The sequence below is a fragment of the Acanthisitta chloris genome, unplaced genomic scaffold (assembly GCF_000695815.1).
Source record: "Acanthisitta chloris isolate BGI_N310 unplaced genomic scaffold, ASM69581v1 scaffold41902, whole genome shotgun sequence".
In the NCBI taxonomy this organism is placed as follows: domain Eukaryota; kingdom Metazoa; phylum Chordata; class Aves; order Passeriformes; family Acanthisittidae; genus Acanthisitta; species Acanthisitta chloris.
The window spans coordinates 20,292-40,828 of record NW_008662908.1 but is presented as its reverse complement, the minus strand read 5'-3'; the positions used below and the strand labels follow the sequence as shown (position 1 = coordinate 40,828).

At 51.7% G+C, this 20,537-nt stretch overlaps 1 protein-coding gene across 1 annotated transcript in view; it reads left to right on the top strand.

Moving 5' to 3' along the window:
- The window catches only part of SZT2 (seizure threshold 2 homolog (mouse)), a 56,845-nt gene that overhangs the window by 19,637 nt on the left and 16,671 nt on the right, over positions 1-20,537 (top strand). The window contains exons 16-49 of the mRNA XM_009070772.1: positions 187-265; positions 617-714; positions 975-1,143; positions 1,652-1,766; positions 3,354-3,467; positions 3,955-4,155; positions 4,276-4,388; positions 4,878-5,019; positions 5,553-5,711; positions 6,357-6,561; positions 6,777-6,889; positions 7,356-7,614; positions 9,004-9,169; positions 9,246-9,338; positions 9,517-9,598; positions 9,736-10,017; positions 10,382-10,520; positions 10,784-10,900; positions 11,018-11,081; positions 11,458-11,643; positions 11,714-12,055; positions 12,192-12,381; positions 12,788-12,862; positions 13,049-13,187; positions 13,426-13,543; positions 13,785-13,914; positions 14,030-14,182; positions 14,281-14,383; positions 14,766-14,883; positions 15,114-15,225; positions 15,670-15,788; positions 16,189-16,353; positions 16,953-17,037; positions 20,335-20,523. Coding sequence (XP_009069020.1) covers positions 187-265; positions 617-714; positions 975-1,143; positions 1,652-1,766; positions 3,354-3,467; positions 3,955-4,155; positions 4,276-4,388; positions 4,878-5,019; positions 5,553-5,711; positions 6,357-6,561; positions 6,777-6,889; positions 7,356-7,614; positions 9,004-9,169; positions 9,246-9,338; positions 9,517-9,598; positions 9,736-10,017; positions 10,382-10,520; positions 10,784-10,900; positions 11,018-11,081; positions 11,458-11,643; positions 11,714-12,055; positions 12,192-12,381; positions 12,788-12,862; positions 13,049-13,187; positions 13,426-13,543; positions 13,785-13,914; positions 14,030-14,182; positions 14,281-14,383; positions 14,766-14,883; positions 15,114-15,225; positions 15,670-15,788; positions 16,189-16,353; positions 16,953-17,037; positions 20,335-20,523 — 4,934 coding nt within the window. The remainder of the gene's footprint in view (positions 1-186; positions 266-616; positions 715-974; positions 1,144-1,651; positions 1,767-3,353; positions 3,468-3,954; positions 4,156-4,275; positions 4,389-4,877; positions 5,020-5,552; positions 5,712-6,356; positions 6,562-6,776; positions 6,890-7,355; positions 7,615-9,003; positions 9,170-9,245; positions 9,339-9,516; positions 9,599-9,735; positions 10,018-10,381; positions 10,521-10,783; positions 10,901-11,017; positions 11,082-11,457; positions 11,644-11,713; positions 12,056-12,191; positions 12,382-12,787; positions 12,863-13,048; positions 13,188-13,425; positions 13,544-13,784; positions 13,915-14,029; positions 14,183-14,280; positions 14,384-14,765; positions 14,884-15,113; positions 15,226-15,669; positions 15,789-16,188; positions 16,354-16,952; positions 17,038-20,334; positions 20,524-20,537) is intronic.

Genomic DNA, 20,537 nt, shown 5'->3' with positions numbered 1-20,537 from the left:
TTACTGTGCCTGGAGTTCCCTGATCTTCACACAGGCTGTCCTGTGCGGTGTCACATCTCCCCATTCTCTGTATGTATCTCCTGTCTTGGCAAGAAGGGTGTTATGGGGTGAAGGGTGCAGTCATTTTTGGAGTTAAGGCTTGCAGTATGGGTGGAAGGCATGGTCTGACTGCTTCTCTGTTGCAAGGGTTCGTCTGTCAGAGGGTTTCCACTTTGCATCCAGTGGGGATGGAATTATCAACATGGTGCTGGAGCTGCCCATACAGGTGAGCCTGGGTACTGCACTGTGGACAGAGTCCTTCATTGCTGCTTCTGGGGTGGATTTGCCTTCCTGTGACAGGATTTATCATCCGCTTCTAGCACACACCTTTGACATATAGAGAGAAAGTAAAGCAGCTTGTGGGTTGGGCACTTTCTTCATTGGTCATTTCATTTCTTCTTGGGTACTGTCTTCAGAGAGATGCTTAGCAAGTAGGGATGTGCTGTGCTGGAAGAATTCTGGGGGCTGGGACAGGCTCCCTCTCTCCTGTCTAGGTGATGGGGTTGTTGTGTAAGGAGGTACTGGGTAGGTGAGATCTGTTGCTGCTGTCCAGGTTCATGCAGTGTCTCCCCTCCAGATCGACAGCTCAAGCGAGAGCAGCAGTGACAGGGAGAAGCACACCTGTGTCGTCCAATACATCCTCTTCCCGCCCCACTCCACCTCCACCAAAGACAGGTGAGGCTGTTGCCCTCCTCCAGGGAGGATTGGCAGTCGAGTCACAGCTCCAGACTTGCCTTTTGCAGTCAGTGTGGAAAGGAGGGGAGACCTCCATCATCTAGTAGAAATAACTAGTTGTCACGGATTCATCATAGTTAGCTGGGGCTTTGCCTGCAAACCTTGGGTTTGTGTGGCTGCTCTCACAGCTCTGAGAAGAGCTGCAGTGGGCTGCTGGCTCTGTGCCATCTGACAGGACTTGCCTTTTGTCTTTCCTCCAGCTTTTCCACAGATGATGACAATGATACAGAGGTAGAGGCCATTGAGGTGGACACAGAACTGAACCTGGTCACTGAGTGCTGGGTAGAGCCACAGAGTGGCCATGTCCACAGTACTGCTGAGAACTGGAAGCACCTCCATGGCTTGCCCTATCAGAAAATCCCTAAAGCAGTGAGTCCCTGAAAGGGAAGGGGCATGGGCTCTTTTGTGGGCAGAGAAAGGTTTATTGTAAGAGCACCATAACACTGCAGGTGAATATTGAGGGCCAGAAGAGCTGGGAATGCTGCTCACAAAAAGACCTGAGATTTCTCAAAGAGGAACTGGCCATTAAACGTAAAAGGTTTCTGGAAGAAAGGCAGTGCATGTAATGCTGCTTTGGGGTAGCTGGGAAAATACAAATTATTTTGATAAGAGCCATTCCACTGGAGGGGAGCAAGTCTGATTGGGGAACAATCCCCAACCAGAGCAGGGATTGCAAACAGGACTGTTAACACTCTTCCTGAACAAGGTGAAAACAATCTAAAGGACTGGTGAAGAAGGAGGGAGCAGTGAGTGAGAATAGGGCAAGTAAGGGGACAGGATTATAGGTGTTTCCTCTCCTTGCTTTTAGACTGTTTTGTCCTGCATTTGGGGGTAATAATTCTGCTGCATACAGCTGACACTTGACTGCTTATTGCAGCTCTATCCCCGGGATCTTGCGTGCATTGCCACCATGCTGACCTTTGAGTACATCAGCCAGTTGTGCCAGAACAAGGAGTGGGTCTGCCCTCCTTCAGACACCAAAGTTGCTGAAGGTGAGTCCAGCATCTATGTCCCAGCAAGTCTGATGGAGCCAAGAGGCAGCTAGGCCCTGAATATCTAGGGGCCTATAGAGGTTGCTGGAAGGTGGAGCAGGTATTTTGACAATTTGTAGACTTTGGTGGCTGGTGGTCACTTTGTTGCACTTGTGCTAAACTGTCGGAGAAATGTCTTGGAAGACCCAGAAAGCATTGAGGCTTTCTACCTAGGCTGAAGAGGTGATGAGGTGACTCTGATTGAGCAGAGGGGTTGGTCCAGATGACCTGCAATGGTCCTCTCCAGCCTCAGCCATTCTGTATTTCTGTGAGGGGGCTGACTTGTAGCGCAGGTGGAAGATGAGCTCTCATCTTCAGTGATGGGCAGGGTATGCCTGGGCAAGTGGTAGTACAGAAATTGTAAATTATGTTCTCTGTTACAGGTCAGTTTCCAGAGCAGTTTGTGGAGTGTTTGCTTTCTGGTGGTCCTGTTCATCTCTGGACCCTTTGAATGCTCCATTAGCCCACAAAGATATGGAAGGCGACCTTAGGATGTCTGGTCTGTTCTCTTCCTTCAGGATAGGATTGTGTATTTGTCCTGACATGATTAATGTCGTTCACCAAGAACTAGGTGGGGGGTTTGCCCTTGTCAGGCAGTCTGTTCCAGAACTTCACTGGTTTTGCTTTTTTCAGTGGTTCGCTCCATCCTAGATCTTTTTGTTTGCTTCAAAGATATGGAAGGCGACCTTAGGATGTCTGGTCTGTTCTCTTCCTTCAGGATAGGATTGTGTATTTGTCCTGACATGATTAATGTCGTTCACCAAGAACTAGGTGGGGGGTTTGCCCTTGTCAGGCAGTCTGTTCCAGAACTTCACTGGTTTTGCTTTTTTCAGTGGTTCGCTCCATCCTAGATCTTTTTGTTTGCTTGCAGATTTTTTTTCAGGAATTGTGTGGGTTTGAGGAAGCCAGGATCATCCCAAAGGCTGAGGCCAAGACCTGAGGGAATCGTATTGGATCACATCATTAGTCCCATGGGAGGGGGAGGCCGAGGCAAGCTCAGGGCTTGGAGGGCAAAGGCTACTTCCTGAGGAATAGGATAGGAAATGCCCACAGGGCTGTGTAGAGCCTGCCAAATGGGAGATCTCTCCCAAGAGCAGGGGTGTTCTTGTCCCTGACTAAAGTGACAATTCAGGCTGCCTCTGGCTCCCAGCATGGTCACTGCTCTCCATCAATGTTACCTGCAGCACTAATGTCCAGTTTCGGTCCCTTGGCAGCTCTGGGCCCGAGCTGTCTAAGGCCTCATTGTGGCTTCCCATCTCTCCTTGTATAAAGGTGGCAGTAAGCCCAAGGGACTCTTAGAGCAAGATACCTCTCTGTAGGTAGCTCACAACCTGCTGCAGCCTCTGGCACAGGCTTTGCCCTTTCTCCACCTTCATTCTTTGTATCCCTCTGCCCTCCTAAGAGGGGGAATTGGGGCACTGCTGCTGTGTACCTTCACTTGTGCTACCTGCACTCCATTTAGGATTGACGCCATGCGTGCGGTGGTGGCCTGGGAGTCAGGGATATGTGATGTCCACAGGCATATTATATTCCTAGCTCTTGTTGCAGATCCAGACATGGGGGCTGGTTTTCGAGTGCATGAGATCCCATTCCAGTTCAACCTCATGAAGCTCTTGCCCAGGTGCCAGCAGGTTGAAATGTTCTTCCTAATGCTGACAAAAGGTAGGTGCCTCTTGACTACCTGCCTCCCCTTGTCCTCCCTCCGTGGCTGTGGGCACCCTGCCCTGTGTGCTTATCTCACTGGGCAGCAGCGTGTGGGCACTGCCATACCTCTTGCAGTAGCTCAGTGCCATTCTTCCTGACTCTGCAGCCCCAGGGCTGGCCAGCTGTATTGCTGTCTTTCTTGGGATGATAATTTGGAAGAGTTGCTTTTGAAAACGTTAAACCTAGACAGTTGCTCTGTGGTGGTGGTTTCTTGTCTGTACCATCCAGAACAGTTACAGGAGCAGGATGAGTCAGTGCAGGGTGACTAATGATGCCAAAACTCCAGGGCTTCCTCAACACCCTCCAAGTCAGCCTTGCAGAGGTGCTGGGGGAAATCCCTGGCTCTGTGCAAGTGTTGCTTTGCAAATGACTGTCTCCTGGGGTCCTGGGCAGGTGGCAGCTGTGGAGATGCTGTCTCTGAAGCTGCCGTGGTTCTGTTTTGAAGCAGAGAATGAGGAGGTGACCAAGGACTCTTCATTTGTGCCCAACGAAATGCTACTAAACCTCTTCCATGGCTGCCTACAGCATGACCTCAGTGACCGGGAGATCCCCATGGCTGATGCTGATCATGTGGCTTTCATGGAGCAGGTTCTGCAAAGGGATCGTGATGGCCATCAACCCCCTTTCACACTCCCTGTGATCAGAGGTGAGGACCAGGAGCGTGGCAGCAGTGACACCAGAAGCTGTGAGGTGTTTAGCAGTCTTGCTTTCAAGTCTCATCCTCAGCTGGTGTTTCTCAGGTTGGTTTTTCTGTGATCCATTTCAGAAGAAACCCTGAAAGCCTCTGGGACCCTGGAGCAGCAGGATACTTCTGCATCCTATCATCTTGTTGGCAGCAATGGCACGAGGGATATGACTGGCTCCACAAGTACTCTGCAGGTACTGCTATGCTGTCCTTCTCCTGAGTCCCCTTGGAATGTAAGGGGGCAGCTGTTGAGGAGCACCAGGGTTGGAACAGTTGTAAACATTGAAAGGTGGCTAATTTTCCCCACACTTGGCAGCAGTTTAAGCTGTAGCCTGTGGCAGAAGTCAGACAGGAGTGTGGAAAGTGTGTGGATAGGTGTACTCACCATGGGCCTAGCCTGTTACAACATCAGTGATGTGTTACACATTGCTCAGAAACCATGAGCCGTCATTGCCTGGAGGTCAGAACCAGCCTCGGCAAAGCTGACTAAGCATCTCCTGACTGGATGTGCTGTGTTTCTTGCAACCAAGCTGCTCTGAGGATGGTGCAGGGGTGTCCAGTGTGATTTCAGCACGGTGCCAACCAGCAGTAATGGAGGAATTTGCTCCGTGTGGTTGCTACCTGCCTCAAGGTAGGCCTGTGCTGTGTGCTATGAGTTTATCCAACTTCTGCTCTTCCATCAGAGCCTTGGCAACACAGAGCTGCCCGAGGATGACGTGACCCTGAGTGACACAACGGGGCCCTTTCCCCCTCAGTGGCGATGTTACGCCAAGCTGGTCAACCCGCAGCATGTGTTCCTGACCTTCCTGCCAGCCACCTTCTCAGGTGAGGTGGCCTGTTTTGGGGAGTGAGAGGAGGCAGCAGTCCCAAGTGCCTCCTCAAGAAAACAGCAAAAAAAGAATCGGTCCTTGTAGGGTGGAGAGAAAATTGAACAGCAAAATTCAGACCCAATCTTTTTGCACCATAGGGCCAGGAATAGAGTAGTGCCAAGTGCTAAATGTCCTGCTCTTCTCTCCTTGGACATGGTGCTGCCCACATAGGGTTTTCAGGCAGGGTATGTGGCATTGTTTGCTGGCTGCAGCTATTGAACTGTTTTCCCAGTAGGATTGTTAATGAATGGGGTAAGGAGAGACTGCTAATGGGATGGTCTGGGGGAGTGCCTGCTTCTGGGCGTTGGCACTGACTGGTCTGGCTTCCACTGAGCTGCTGGTGAAGGCTGCTAGGATCAGGTGGAAGTACACTGTGAAGCTGCTTCTATGCGCAGAGGTGGCAGGAACATCTGCTCCCTTGGGAATATAGATTGAGAGGTTAAGCTGTTCTCAGTGGATAGAGGGTGATTTTACTTTGTTTCCTTCCAGATGTACAGAAGCTAATGGCTTGTGGGTTGGACAAACCTCCAAAAGATGAGAGTCGATCTGGAGAGGATACTCTGGGACGTGTCTCTGCAGAGCAAGTCAGGGCTGAAGAAGGGGATGCTGCAGTGCCATTACCTACCCTCAGCATAACACCAGCCCATGGTACCAACAGCACCTTGCTAAAGTATTAGTATCATTAACATTCCTGAACATGGTGTTGGGCAGATTGAGGTAGAGAGAATAAGAGGCTGCAGCCCAGCAGTCAGCAGAGTCGGGACAAGGGGTACAGCAATGTTCATGGAGGGATGAGGGACTGTACTGTGAGTTGACTGCCCATGGCCCAAGGTTGGCTCCCTGTGGGCAAGGAGGATGCAAGTAGATAGAAGCTACTAGGAATGGTAGTACTGAACTGCACTGAAAAGTCTTATGTCACTATCCAGACTCACTCTGTCAGCAGCACATTGTCTTAGGGAGAAGGATACAGGTCTTGAGGTACATGGGATTTGATTGCACAGCCCCTGATGCAAGTCAGCCAGGTCTGCAGTGGGAATGGAGGGTTGTGCTGCTGCAGGCAGTAGTAGTGGTGGTGGTGATGAAGAGTCACAGCTGCGAAGAAGGGGATCAGGGTGGCCAAAGCACTAGGCTGAGTGGTTAGGTGCCAGGTCAGGAGAATGGCCCCTGATGTTTGAGTGGTGAGAAGCTTGTAAAACCAATACCTACCTGTGGATGCTTCTGTGACGGCTTTGACCTCTGACCAGGAGCAAGGAGCCCACCAAAGGTTTTATCTCAGGATTGTTTCTTTTGCAGAAGTGAGCCGTGACCCTGGAGAACAGAGTGGCCCCTCGCGGAGAGATGTGCACATCTCCTTCTGTCGCCAGAACTCACAATCTGAACTAGGCGAGTGCCGCCGATTTCGCTGCCCCATTTACATCTACAGCTGCTCTTTGGAGATGTTACGAGAGCAGCTGGTCAGCCCACGGGCACACCGTCCTCCTCGGGACATCTTTTTCAGGTAATACCAACTATACTCGATTCCTAGCCAGGAAACAGAGGAGCTTCCTTGACATGAGGCTGGCTCTATCCCTGCCTTGTTCTCAGTTTAGCCTCTCTGCCTTATGGCAGCCACTGCCTGTGCATGCCCTAAGGCCCTGGTTTGCTGACACCAGAACCATTTATAGTCTAAAACATGCTTTATTGGTGCTGAAGGCTGCAGTTCCTCTTTTCCAGGTCCCAGTCTCTGGAACGTCCTCCAACTGCTGCTTGGCTAGACCACAAGCATAAGGAGTTGGTGAGTTACTGCACGCTGCTGCAGGAGCACTCCCACCAGTGCTATGTGAAAGGTGAGCAGTGGCACAATGGGACCTGAGGCAGGGTTGGGGTTGGGGCTGGACCCTGGATCTTCTTTTAAGAAACCAATGTCTCATTTTCCTTGTGAACTTACACCAGGCAAAGGGAAGAGCCGTGGACCTGATGTCCCACCAGAAGGGATTTAAAGATGCCTCTGCGCATTCCCTATGGGCCTTGCAGAGGCTGTTCCCAAACCTGTGTGGGTGCTTTAAAGGGTGATCCCTTCTTTGATACTTTCCTCTCGCGTTCATGGAGACAGAGTCCATGGGCACTCTGGCATCACCCAAGCCCAGGCTAACATGTAGCACTAGGTGCCCTGGCTGACTCCTGTCTACCAGCACCTGCACTGCCTCCAGCTCTGTGCTGGGACTTGATGAATATCCATCCATGGCTATTACCTGACACCCATGGCCTCACATCTTCGCAGTGGGACGCTCAAGCACTGTGTTTGATCTGTAGGGCTGTTCAAGAGCCTTCAGCAGTCACACAGCATCAGCTCCCAGGACCTACTTACTGCCATGGACTACTGTGAGGAGCTGCTCCAAGAGATTGATATCACCAACTTTCTGCTGACGGTGTGCAGCCATGTCCGCTCATTCCGAGAGAGCCACCAACATTTCCATACGCACTCCAAGACAGCCAGCTTCCACGTGGGCAGCATAGAGCAAGAAGAGGAACAGAGCTCTAGGGAACGAGGTGTCTTGGTCTCTGAATCAAGGTAGGGGCCCACCTTGGTCTTTCTTCTCTTCTTAGTAGTGGGCCAGGGCAGATCTTTCTTCAAGCATCTTCTACTGCCTGCTAGAAGGAGTGTTGTAGGGTCTAACAAAGCCACATGGGAGAGCAGGTATTTCCAGAGAGATATTCACCTGGTATGGTGTCCACAAGGACCTTCTATTTTTTATAATCTCTGGTGGCATCTATCCTTTCTGTTGTAGTCTTGGCTCATTACTGTCCCATCTGGCCTGAGCTGGATGGCAGTTTGTCTGCAAGTAACTCTCAGACTTGTTTCTGGAGAAATTATGCATCTCCTGCTGCTTGACTCATTTGAGTTTGCTGTTGACTCTGGTGAAAATGACAGCTTTGTTATTTTTTTCTAATGGATAAAATGTCACTTTTTTTAATTAAAACTCTGCAAAAATTGCACAAGAGAAATACCAAGGCAGAATTGAAATATGCTTGATGATAAACTTCTGTCCCTCTATTCCTTAGGGTATTTTATGAGGTTTGTATTGCCTCTGGAAACCTAAGGAGGGGAAAAAGTGCTATGCCTTAGTGTCTGTCGAAGAAAAACATAGCTCCTTTGTCCTTCTCACAGTTCCTTTATGTGAATTCACTAGCATTTGTTGAGAATACTCAGTCCTATTTCTTTTTATACTGTAAATCGCTGAGATGAAACTGTGGTTTTGAAGAACACTCAGTATTTGAAAAGTCAGATGACTTCTTCAAGTGCTGCTTTTCCCAAGAAAAACTGTGGGAACTTTTTTGAATTTTAAGATACTATGACCAATGCAGGTTTCATAAACTTTGCTGAAGGACATACAGTTTGTGACACATTGCACCCAGGTCTGCCATCTGTATCACCAATTTGAGTACCTGAGATGTGCTTTGGCCAGTTGACATTCCTCTCTCCAGATGGTTTTATCTTTGTTTTAGTGACTGATTCTGCGAAGGTGCTTCTGAGTGAGCATGGGCCTGAGCTTTGTGCTCCTCTCTGTGCTACCAAGACACTGAGGTGCTGGCATGGTGGTACTTGCTGTGAGGTGCCCTGGACTGGGTGCTGGTAGTTCAGATTGCTGCAGGCCTGTCCCTGTACTCAGCCACATGTCTCTATTTCCCACGGAGGGTGTGTAGTGTGGTGTATAGTATGTGGCAATGGGATCAGCATGATTAAACTACCTCAGGCCTGGCTTCAGACAGCCTGAGCACTTATCTGGGTGTGTGGGTGGTAGGAAGGTTTCTGGGGCTGTAGGGGTGGGGGTGGTAAGTCACATCATGTTAACACAGATGAGGTTTGGGGAACTGAGGTGGGATGCTTGCAGGATAGATAATACATACAACTAGGCTTGTTTCTTGATTTGCCTGTCTGACGTGTCCACAATCCTGTCAGTGCGGAAATGGAGGACTACAGTGAGCAGGACTCCCACACCATTGCTAGCCCCACAGAGGAGCCAAAAAGCAGTATGGGCACCAGCTGCTGTTCAGAGTTTCCCCTCTCGCTGCTGGAAATTGGACAGCCCTGCCAGGCACACCCAGACTTGCATAAAATTATCCAGGTGAGGAATGTGCGAACTTGACCTGGCTCCAAACAGGAATAGAATGTCTGCTTCATATCTGGGATTTCTCTTTTAGGAAAAATTCCTGGAAATTGGAAGTTTACATTTCAAGCCGGTGCCATCAAATCCTCATTATTTCTTCTATTGCCCACCATCAGCCAAGAAAGAGGTAGGCATGGTGCTGCCCTGGCAGGCACCTAGTCCTTCTGGAGTAACTTTGCTCGATGTCACATATGGATTTGGGGCTGGCAGACCCCTGGGTAGACTAAGTACCCTGGGGGCCCATTAACAGCCTGCTTCACTGCCTAGAATGGTTCTAGTATCTGCCCTTCCTCTCTTCATCTCAGGAAGAGGCATCTCGGGATCAGGCAGACAGGAAAGGCAGTGAGGACATGGAGGGATCAGAGGCAGAACTGGCAGCTGAAGAAGGTAAAATTTGCTTGCTCTGTCTGGAGAAGAATATGTCTGTAGTCTCACTGTGGTGATGCCTTCCAGGGCTAGGCTGTATCTGCTGGAGTCTCTGGAGATGTGGGCCTGGTTTGATAACAAGGAACCTGTATCAACAGGAACTGTGTCTGGATGCTGCATTGCCACAGAGAGTGACCCAGAGCTGGAGGTGGAGTACCGTGAGAAGCTGGAGCATGAGTTCCCAGACACAGATTCCCTCTCAGACTCCAACACAGTGAACCAGGATGATGACTCCTTCAGTGTGCTGGGAGGGGACTCACTCAATGAGCAGGAGTTCCTGGAGCAGGAGATGCCTCCGCTCTTTGTGCACCTTACCTGCTCAGTGAAGCTGCGTAGCCAGCACAGCTCCATGCCCGTGCAGTCCCTGCCAACTTGTCTAGGTAAGAGCAATCCTTGCTGTGAAGTTAAAGGGCAGTAGAACTTCTGTCAGGTCCCTGCTGGGTAAGCAGTCCCTGGAATAAGCATGCTGTGTCCTAATCAGCGGTAACTCTGGACCAACACTCCCTGTATGGAGCCTCCAGGGTCTGCCAGCATCAGACAAGGGCTTTTCCGCTAGGTCTCTCACTTGCTGTGGGATTGGTCATGGAAGGTTGAAAGGATCCAGGAAGGTGGAGACCTTCTTGAGCTTGTCCAGATGTGTGGGCCAGCCACCTCTTGCAGTCTCTGTACTTGCCACCAGGCTGTGTATGTGTGTAAGCCGTGATGTTTGTTGCTTGAGTCCCTTGGTATGTGATCTCTTTTCAGGGGAAGTTCTGGGCTGCCTGGAAAGCTGTCAGGGCTTGAATACCATTGACTTGGGGGACCTCTGTGTGACCCTGGACATCTTTGTGCTGACACTGCCTCTGGAGATAGAAGTTGTGAACACAGACATTCTCCACAACAGGTAGGTGGAAAGAAGCCCAATTACTCACCCACCCACTCTCTGCCTGCCCTTCCCAGAGAACCGTTCTTGCCTCATCTCCACTCATGATTCTCCTTCTCACAGAGCCTGCCACAGCCTTTAGAAAACTAAAATTTTTCCAGGACAGGCTCACCTTCTGTAGAGATCCCTTTTCCCCTCTCTGGAGCCTGTTTATATGTCGCCACGTCTGTTTATCCTCTCTGGCTCAAAAGCTGGTGCTCAGCCTGCTCTGTCTCCTGTAACAGATGCACCTCAGAGAGCAGTGTGTCCTTCACACGCTCTCCAGGACAACCATCCTCTTTCCGCTCAGATGAGGATATCATGCACAACTTGGAACGTCTCCCGTCTACAGGAGATGAGAGGTATGGCACTGCAGGTGTAGCAAGCCCCTCACAGGTTCTTTTTGCTGGCTGGGAGCTGTGCTATGGTGGCTGCATGAATGAGAATGACTGGTTGATTCCTTGTCTCATCTCTCCTAGGCACCCTGCCCTTTCCAACCTTCCTGGTGTGCACAGACAGGCTGTTGAAGCCACTATGAATGAGGTAAGCCAGACTTGCCTCTTTCTTGCTTCCAGCTGGAGCAGTGTGGCCACAGCACACAGCTGTTGTTCCACACTTCCTAGCCTGCTCCAAGCTGCAACCTCTGTCAGCTGAAGTAGTAGTCCTTACTAGTGTCACACAGGCCATTGGCCTTGTGCTCCCCAAAAGTGTGGGATACCTCTGGCAAAATTCTTACAGCAGTTGGGGTGGAACATGCAGAGCTCTCTTCAAAAGGCCATTTCTTAGGTACATTTCAGGAGATGTGGGATGTGGGTGATGAGTGAGTCTGCCTTCATCCTGTCGGGGCTTGGATGAGAATTGGGGCAGCCTTGCAAATGCAGGTCACCTAGGTCTTCCTGTGTGTCCTTGCTCTGCTCAGATTCGCTGGCTCCTGGATGATGAGATTGTGTCAGCGCTGCGGCACTCACAGGTCATCAGCACCTCCATCCTGCACCGGGTGGCCACCCACATCTATAACTCCAAGGGCCGGCCCAGCTGCCACAGCGAGGTGGTGCTACTGCAGTTTGTCTTTGGGCCTGAGCACTCTCTAGAGAAGTTCAAGGAGGTAAAGAGATAGCCCTGAGGCAGTGCCATACACTTCACCAGCAGGATGCTTATTCTTCCCTGTATTGCAGGAGTTCAGAAGAATGGCTCTGCCAGGCTACATGCTTAACGCAGAAGGCAACGACTACCACTACATCTCCATCAGCCGCCTGCACTCCAGGCGGGCAGCTCCAGACCCTTCGGGGACACCCTGCTTGCAGCAGCCAGCTGGAGGGGGCACCAGGACAGCCCTGGGCCAGGCAGGCCAGGAGGGGAGCAGTGAAACAGAGGCAGAGGGCTCTGAGCTGTTACACCATACAGGCTGTGTTCTCCCAGAAGAAGCCCAGGGTCTTTGGGAGTGGCCAGAGAGTGAGACATGCATTGTGCCAGACACAGGAAACCCTGCAGGTGGAGTCAGCCACACACAAGATGAGGTGAGCAGCACCAAGTGGTCTGTAGGTGGGAAGGTGTGGGACACTGGTAACAGAAGGTAGAAGGATGCAGGAGGGTGATGGGACATTCTGCAGTGTCTGTTTTTCTGGTCATTTTTATGACCTTGGCTTTATGCAGGTTCCAGGAGATGTGCTGAGACTTGAACAAAGCAAAGCACCAGGCCATGACTCGCTGGAGGAGGCAGCTCCAGAGACAACTGTACAGTCATTGCCATCCTCATCCTCTGAAAAGGGCAACAGTGAGAAATCACCATTGGTGACACCATCTGCAGCAAGCCTGACTGACTCTGTAACACAGGGCAGGGAAGGTAGGAGCTGCAAGTGTGGGCAGGATGTACCTCAGCCTCAGAAACTTTAAAGGGAAGAGCCTAGTTCTGGCTGTAGCATAGATAACGTGACTGCTACTCCTGCTCCAGTCCCTGATCACCAGAATTGGTACCCAGGACCATTGGTCTCTTCCTTGCCAGAGTGCTGGCAATTCACTGCTTAACAGTGATAACCCAGGGTACTAGGTTGTGCTGCTGCACTGGTATCCCTAATGACATGCAGTTCCTGGTTACTCCAGTAATGGGTGTGAGAGCCCAATTCCCTAGCACTGCCTCTCCATGGCTGGCACTGCCTGATTGTCCTGTGGTGTGATGTTTCTCCACCACATGGGCCATGTGAAGTGGCTTAGCAAGTCCTTTCATGATCAAACCCCTCTTCTCTTTGCAGGCTCCAGCAAGCAGCGTCCCAGCCGTGTGCAGAGCCTTGTGTCAAGCCAGGGGAGCATGGACTCTGACCATCTGGGTGAGTGTGCTGGGGCAGGACTGACTGACAGCTGCAAACACTGGCAGTGACACAGTAGTGCAGGGGTGTGGGGGACTGTGTGCCTGAGCTGGGGTAAGCCTTGAGGACAGGGCTTGTGAGTGACTGCCGTGCCCAGGGGGCAGGCTGGCTTGCCAGGCCTGGGACTGAAGTGGGGATACGTTACAGGTTACGATGGGGGAAGCAGTGACTCGGAGTATGAGGAGGCATTAATGAGCGACCAGGAGCCCAGGTGTCCCCTTATGCCAGATTTCTGGCTCATCATAAAAATCCATCAGGACCGAGTGGAGGTGTATTACCACACACGGTAAGGAGGATCTCCTGTCTGACCACTGCCTCTCTGTACCACAACCTTGTTGCCAGTCACTCATCTCTGGAAAGGATCTCTTTCCTGCCCAGTGTGGGTGGGAAGATGCAGGACTAGACTGGTGCTCTGTAAGGGGAAAACTACCGTCCTTTCCCACTGTGTTCCTGCTCCCAGCACACAGGGACAAGCACTGTCCAGGTGCCCTGCTGACCCCATTCTCCCCTTCCCTGTAAAGCAGCCTGAGTGTGGAGAAGGCAGCATCAGCAGAGACAGAAGAGGAGCAGCCAGGGGAGTGCCAGAGTCTCAACCAGGTGGTGGTGAAGAAGATCAGTGAAATCTGCAGGGTTGTCAATCAGGTAACAAATCTGCAGAGGGCACAAACAGAGCTACCAGTCATGAGATATCTTAGACAAGAAGGGACTTCTGGAGGTCCTCTGGTCTGGGCCCAGCTCAGAGGAGAGCCTGGGGAGCCAGTTCAGCTGGTGAAGTCCCAGCTTGGAAGTCAAAGGAGAAGGGACTCAGTCTGGCCCTAAGCCTTTCTTGCTGTCTTCTGTGGCTGTGCAAGCAGCAGAAACAATCTTTCCTCATCCTTTGCAGCGCTTGCTGCTGCAGGACCTGCATGACAGCCACATATGCAACTCATTACTGGTGGCAGAAAGTGAGGAGGACATCTGGAAGAGTGAAACGCCCTATACTTCATACAGGCAGCGCGTCATGCCCACAGATGGTATGAATATTCCCTTGGCCATGCCTCAGCAGCAGTGCTGCTGCCTGCCCATGAGTGGCTAAGAAGATGTCAACTACCATACTATGGCTGCAGCCATGTCCTATGTTCTTTATAGATTACTCTGTAGAGGAGAGCTACCAACCTCGGGACTACCTGGCTGCCACCATGCAGTTCATGCCAGGGCACTTTGCTTGTGACGTTGTGTGGAGCACACTCATCCACGTGCATTCACGCCTCAAGATGGGCCCCAACATGGGAGTCTCACGAGGTGCGTACAGCCCAGGTTCCCTCTGGTTTTGTGTGTCAAGAGTCTGGCTTCTGGCTGGATTGGTATGTGGGATAACTAACATCCCACGTTGCCCACAGCTATCCAGGCGCTTCGCTCAGTGCTCAACGCCTTCTCTGTGGTGAACAGGAAGAATATGTTTGTCTACCAAGAACGTGCCACTAAATCTGTTTTCTACCTCCGGTAAGAAGCCCACACGACTTGTTGGCCTGGCCCTGTCCTGCTACATACGTTACACCAAACTGAGAGCTGCTTGGGGCAGAAAGTGTCTGCCCAGCCTCAGGGAACATGTTGTGACCCAAGCAGCAAATAGCTGATTTCTGATGAGTCAGAGTCACATCAAGACAGGCCCTTCTTGCTCTCCCTGTGCTAAGCCTTTACATGGGAGGAAAAAGGATGGGTTTTTTGAGGGAGCCAGAGAGCAGTTTTTCCTCAAGCTCCATGTTCTGTGGGCTAGTCCCCAGAAAGTGCACAGGGGAGAGCAAGGAAGATGTGGATCTTCTGTGGATGTATGATGCTGTCATCCTGGGGAATGGAGGATGACATATCTTTCTCCTGTATTCAGGCTGACTGAAACCACCTACAGTGGGAAGGTGTGGGAGGCAGAGAGCAGCCTTTGTCCAGCATCTCGCTCACTGGCACTGACACGCAGCCAGGAGCCCATTTACACCGAGGATCTAATGGTGAGTTTGCCACTTTCTCTGGGAGTGGACATGGGTGCATTTGGTCACTAGGATTGGAGAGAACTCAAGTAGTTTGACCAACCTGGATTTTATGTAGGATAAAACTTGTACGTATGTGGAGTAGGGCAGCAGTGAGTGGCTTCCACATGACCTTGCTGAGAGCCTGGGACAGTGATGCATCTAGAATTCATAGGGAAACTACTTCCATGTGGCTGTTCTTACTTCTCCAGGGTTCTCGTTCCTCTCTGGACACAGCCTCATGCCGTAGTGTGGACTCTGCCCGCCCCGTGGGACAGATAGACAGGCACATCCAGCTGATGGTTCATGGTGTTGCCCCAGCAGGTATGCATTACAGCAACTGGCAGCAGATAGACTGTGCTGATGTAAAGCAGAGGGTTAGAGCTCTGCTCCCTGCCCTCTTTGCTTGAAGAGCAGAGGAAGTATCTCCCTCCTGAGCAAGCTGCTCTTCCTTAGCCCAGAGCTGCTCTCTGTTCTGTCTGAATGGGAATGTAAACAAAGGATCCGTGGCAGATCTGCTCCAGCAGACCATGTGGCTTATGCCAACTTCCCCTGTGCATGAGTGCATTTGTCTTTGCCTACTGCCCCAGCAGTCTTCTGTGATCATGAACAGGTAGAAAAAGATGTCTGAAGAAGCTGATGGTGGGAAAGCTCATGTTCCCTGTGGGAAGTGAGGGTGGCACATCCTGAACAGACAGGGAAGGCTGGTTATGGCCATGCTTACTGGATGGGGTGAAAAAACTGCTTGTACCTCTGCTTACTTGTCAGGGCCTGAGATCACAGACGAGCTGGTGAAAGTGCTGCGCAGACGCCTGGATGAGGCCACCCTGGATATCATCACTGTGATGCTGGTGCGGAACTGCAAGCTGACCCCAGCAGATGTGGAGGTACCTCACTGGCTGTCTGCTCTATTCATCCCAGAGCCCAGAACATTTTTCTATATTTTGACCTGTCTCAGCCTCTCCTGCCCTAAACAAGACCAGGACAGTTTGCTGCATCCCATTCCCTGCTCCAGTGCTTGGTCAGACTAGTGTTCACTGAGGTATACACTATGTGGGTGCCAGGGTAGGTGGGAGATCCCCTTTGCTGGATTTGCAGCATGACAGGACCTCCCTGTGTGTACCCCTGGAATATCTGCCCACATCTGTCCCAGGGCACTGTCTATGGGGCTGAGTTCTGCCCACCACACTGTCCCTTTGCACAGCTAGTTGGCATAATTTGTATCAGTATTAGAGCCCCAGGGCACTCTGCTAGTCCAAGCTGAGTTTTAGAGCCTTCTCTGTGTAGTTTATCCAGCCCCCTGGGACGCCACCCACAGAGGTCCTGCAGTTCACACTGCCGCCCTCCGCCCTGCCTTGGCTGCATGCTGTGGCCTACTACCTGCGCCAGAACCTGCTCATCTTCCTTCACACCCCGAAGTACACCGACAGCAATGTGGAGCATCACTTCAAGGTGAGGAGGGCTGAGAGTCGGGACAGCCGTGCGCCCAGCTTCTACATGCTGCTGGGAGTGTGTTTTGGGGCAGCTCAGACACCATGTTCCCAGCTCTGCCATGTAAGGTTGGGGAGAAACTCACACTGAATCCTGAAGCCTGGGGGAGTTTTGCAGGACTGTGAGCACATCCTGTTTAGCCTGGACAGGCCTTGCTTTCACACAAGTGATCACTTCCTGTGCAAAAAAAGCAGCAACCACAAAGCTCATGCCCACAATTATCTCTCAGGAGCTTGGGACAAGGCCCCCTTTCAAAGCTGTACTTGGCTCCTTGCATGATTCCATCAGATCTAAGGACTGTGGAACATCAGGATTAATAAAAGCGTGGCCTTCGCAAAGACAGAGGGTGAGGCCAGATGTGTAGTACTATATACCTCTGCATAGTGCTGTGAGGGGTTCCTTCAGCCCAGCTGGTGAAGGCTGTGCTGGCAAGTGTTTTTGAGTAAGTCTGGATTTGCTTGCTACAGGTCTGGGGATGAGCTCTGCACACACGTGGGCCTCTGCTTCCAGTTAAGGCAAGTTCTCTAATCTCTGTCACTGTTCTTCCTTTTTCTCCTTAGCACTACTTCAACCACAATGGAAGCATCCCTGACCAGGATCTCTATCTCTACAACAAGCCAGGTGGCCAAGGCACTGGTGGAAAAGGTATCAACTCTTCTGAAACAGAGGATGGGGCTGTGTGTTGGAGTGCTGTTTTCCCATGCTGGAGAGCTATGAGTCACTGTGGAAAGCCTGGGGTGGTGTGTTCCTCCGATGGCTGGAAGTTGGCCAGGGTGTGTGCCTGAGGGACTGCACACCTTTGCATGTGTGGTAGAGCGAGTTAAAGTCTCCCACAGAGCAACTTGCTAAGCTTGACAGGTTGCTGCAAGAAGCAGCTCTAGGTTGCAGTAGCTGTGGGACAAGACACAACAAGAACTCAGTGTGGGGCACAGAGACTCGGGGGCTGGAGATAGGAGCAGGGACAGTTGTTGCAGGAGCCTCGCTGCAAAAGAAAATGTGGCTGCACGTAACAGAGCATGAGCTGTGAGGGTGATGTCCTTGTTCTTTTCTCTGTACTGCTGGAGGAGGGATTGGATAGGGCCCTTGCTGCAGGCCGTCATGCCATGTTTTGTCCAGGCCGTGTGGTCTGTCACCTGGCTATTGTGTGTCTTGTGCCCCTCGTGCACTGTTTGAATGTTCTTCTGTTATGTAGGTACCATGTCGGACCTTGTGCAGCACCTCTTTCCACTCTCCCACTTCCAAGGTAGCACCTGTGGCTCCAAGTATTACTCCATCTCCTTTTCCCGTGCAGCTCCCTGGCCCCTCTGGTCCCTGCTCTTCTTGTTTTCCCTGTGTTGTGGCTTCAGCTCTGAGTCCTCTGTGTGTCTGTGTGTGTATGTCCATTTAGCTGAGCCTCCTGTTTCTTGCTGGCTGGATAAATGAGCAAACAGAACCTGCTGCCCTGAGATGGCAGCTCTGTGAATCCCAGCGGCTGAGGGTGCTGCCCTGTTAGCTTGCAAGCAGTGAACTCCAAAATCCTGCATCTTTTTTCCCACAGGTCCAAACAGGTATCTCCTCCCCAAGGAAGATGGGAGTCACGATGTTTCAGCTGTCGTTGATGCTCCACTCTCCCAGCGGCTGTGTCCTGGGGTGGAGGGTTCCCTTGCACGGCAAGGGGCTTGAGTGGCTGGGCACCACTAGATGTGTGCTTTGTATTTCAGTGAGCCTGGATCAGAGGGAGCTCACAGTCCCTCACAGATGGGAGATAAAAGCTCCCTAGCACCCCACCTCCAGTGCACCAGGTAGTAAGACGCTTGGCAGTTCCTGCTAATGTAGCTCTTCCTATAGCCTCAGAGCTCAGGTCTTGAGTTTTTTAGCTGTTTCTTACCTGTGATTTAGTGATTGCTTTTCAGCTTCTCTGTGCTCCTGGAAGCTTTTTTCCCTGTGGCACAGAGGAGAGAGCCTTTCTGCTGGTGGTGCAGGGGCAGGCTGCTGCCCTGGCCTGCTTGCAAGCACTGCTGTGTGTACTCCCTCTCTGGAGCTTGTGTCCCAGGACAAGGAGGACGTGGGACTTTGTGGTTGGTTGTTCTCATGCCCTCAGCTCAGACAGACTGAAGCAGAGCAGACGTAGAGAAATAAGTGTGATAGGGAAATATGCCAGAGGTTCAAGCATCTGGGTGTGGTAATTTATCCAGGAGGAGAAGAGGGGAGTGACTACATCATGGTCTATAGTCATGGTCATTTTGGTGGGCCTGGAGCTGACTCCCAAGCCAGACTGTTGAGGAGTTTGTGCCCTTTATGGTTTAAAGAAAGTCTGATTGGTAGAGCTCATATTCACTGTCATGTGGGGCAGATTTGCTGCTCTTGATACTTCTGTATTGACATCCACATCCCTGTGGAGCTGCAAGGTGGGAGGTTTCCTACCCTGTCCTGAAGGAGCATAAGGCTGGGTAAAATCCTGGTCCCCTCTACCTTTGATAGTTAGGGAATTATGAACGTCTCCGTTGTTTGCTGGATAAAGGGTTGCTGTGCCTGTCTCGGGGAGGCTGTTGCAGAGCACTTCTGAGACAAGGCAGGTCCTGTACTTTTCTTCAAGTGGAGTGGTGCTTATAGGTATAGTTTTCTTTCCTAGGTGTGGATGCCCATGAGCCTCCCTCTGACTTGAATGCCTACCTCTCTCCTTTGTGAGCAGCTCTCTCCAACCCAATGCATTCTCCCTTGCATCTGCCATACCTTGGAGGAAGGATTGCTGCAGAACTTATGCTTCACTAGGAATGATGGAGACCAGGTGGTTGTGCTGCTGCTGCTGAGACCTGGGCACAGCCTCTTTGGGCTGGATTTGTTTCAGCACAGGGAGGACATTGGTCCTCAGTGTGGTGCTGTGGATCCAGTCAGGGGCAGTTCAGTTTCTCAGTGGCAGCAGAGTCTGGTGTCACTTCCATCCTTGCTGGGATGGAGAAGGACAGTGTATGAACTCAGCAGTTCTGTGAAGCTGAGGTTCTTTGCAGCTGGGCACATCACCCTTTGGCAGTATTGGGGCAGCTTTGCCATCCAGTCACCTCAGTGCTGGCTTAGTCAAGGGGCTTTGAAAGGGAATGGGAACATCTAGGGTTACATCATGAGGTTTGGACCTCACAGCTGCTTCCGTGCTGCTGCTTCCCTGGTGTCCTGGCCATTGAGCTGGGCCATGGGGAATCAGCTCTTGTTTCCACTCTGGTCCATAGCAGGGCTTCTCTTGTGTGGCCAGAGCGTACAGCATGTGGGCTGTGAAGCAGGAACCACACTGCTGCTCTGCATCTCTGAGCTGTCCTGTTGTGTGTGCACAGGGCTCAGCATAAAGAGGCAACAGACAGGGCCTGAATTTTTCTCTGCAGCAACTCCAGACTAATACTAGGTGTCAGTCTGCCTTGTCCCCAGTCCTGCTGGTTGGAGTGCATGGGGAAGGCATGTGATCTTGTTTGGGTGTACAGTGAGGAGGGGGCTGTGAGTGTAATCTGCAGCAAAGTGTCATGTCTGCAGGGACTTGAGGTCCTTCACAGCCTGGAGAGGACTGCTGATGAGTACCCATGCTCTGTACTCTGACTCTTAGGAGGGTGGGGATGGTGAACCCCATCCTGAATCAATCTGCATAAAGGCCCTCCTGGTGCATATGAAGATACATCCTCTTGCATATGGGGCTGGACAAGTCAGAAAGCTCCCACAGGGCAACGTGAAGTCTGCTATGACTCTACAGGAGAGGGATTCTTGGAATGATGGGGACACCGTATGCTTCTTACCCTGGCTCCCCACAGGCACAGCTGGCCTCTGCTCCCCTGGCTGCCTCCCCTCCTGTGGGCCCTGCCTGCCACGTGGCACTGTGCAACTCAAGTGGTGACACAACAGTCCCAGCTATGGGGTGGCAGGCTGTAGGCAGGAGTTGTAGGGGTGTAGTTGGTGCTGGGCTGATCAAGGCTCTGCCCACAGGAATCGCGTGTATTGCACTGACATTTGTGGATGAGCATGGCAGCCCCACCTTGCTGCCCCACTGGGAGAGGCCTGACCCTCTGAAGCTGCCTTCCTCCTCCCCCGTCGTGGGCCTGCTGCAGGACACCGACTTTGAAAGCCTCACTGCGGTCAGCAGGCACCAGCCAGAGGCTGACACCCTGCCTGCAGGTAGGGAGTGAAAC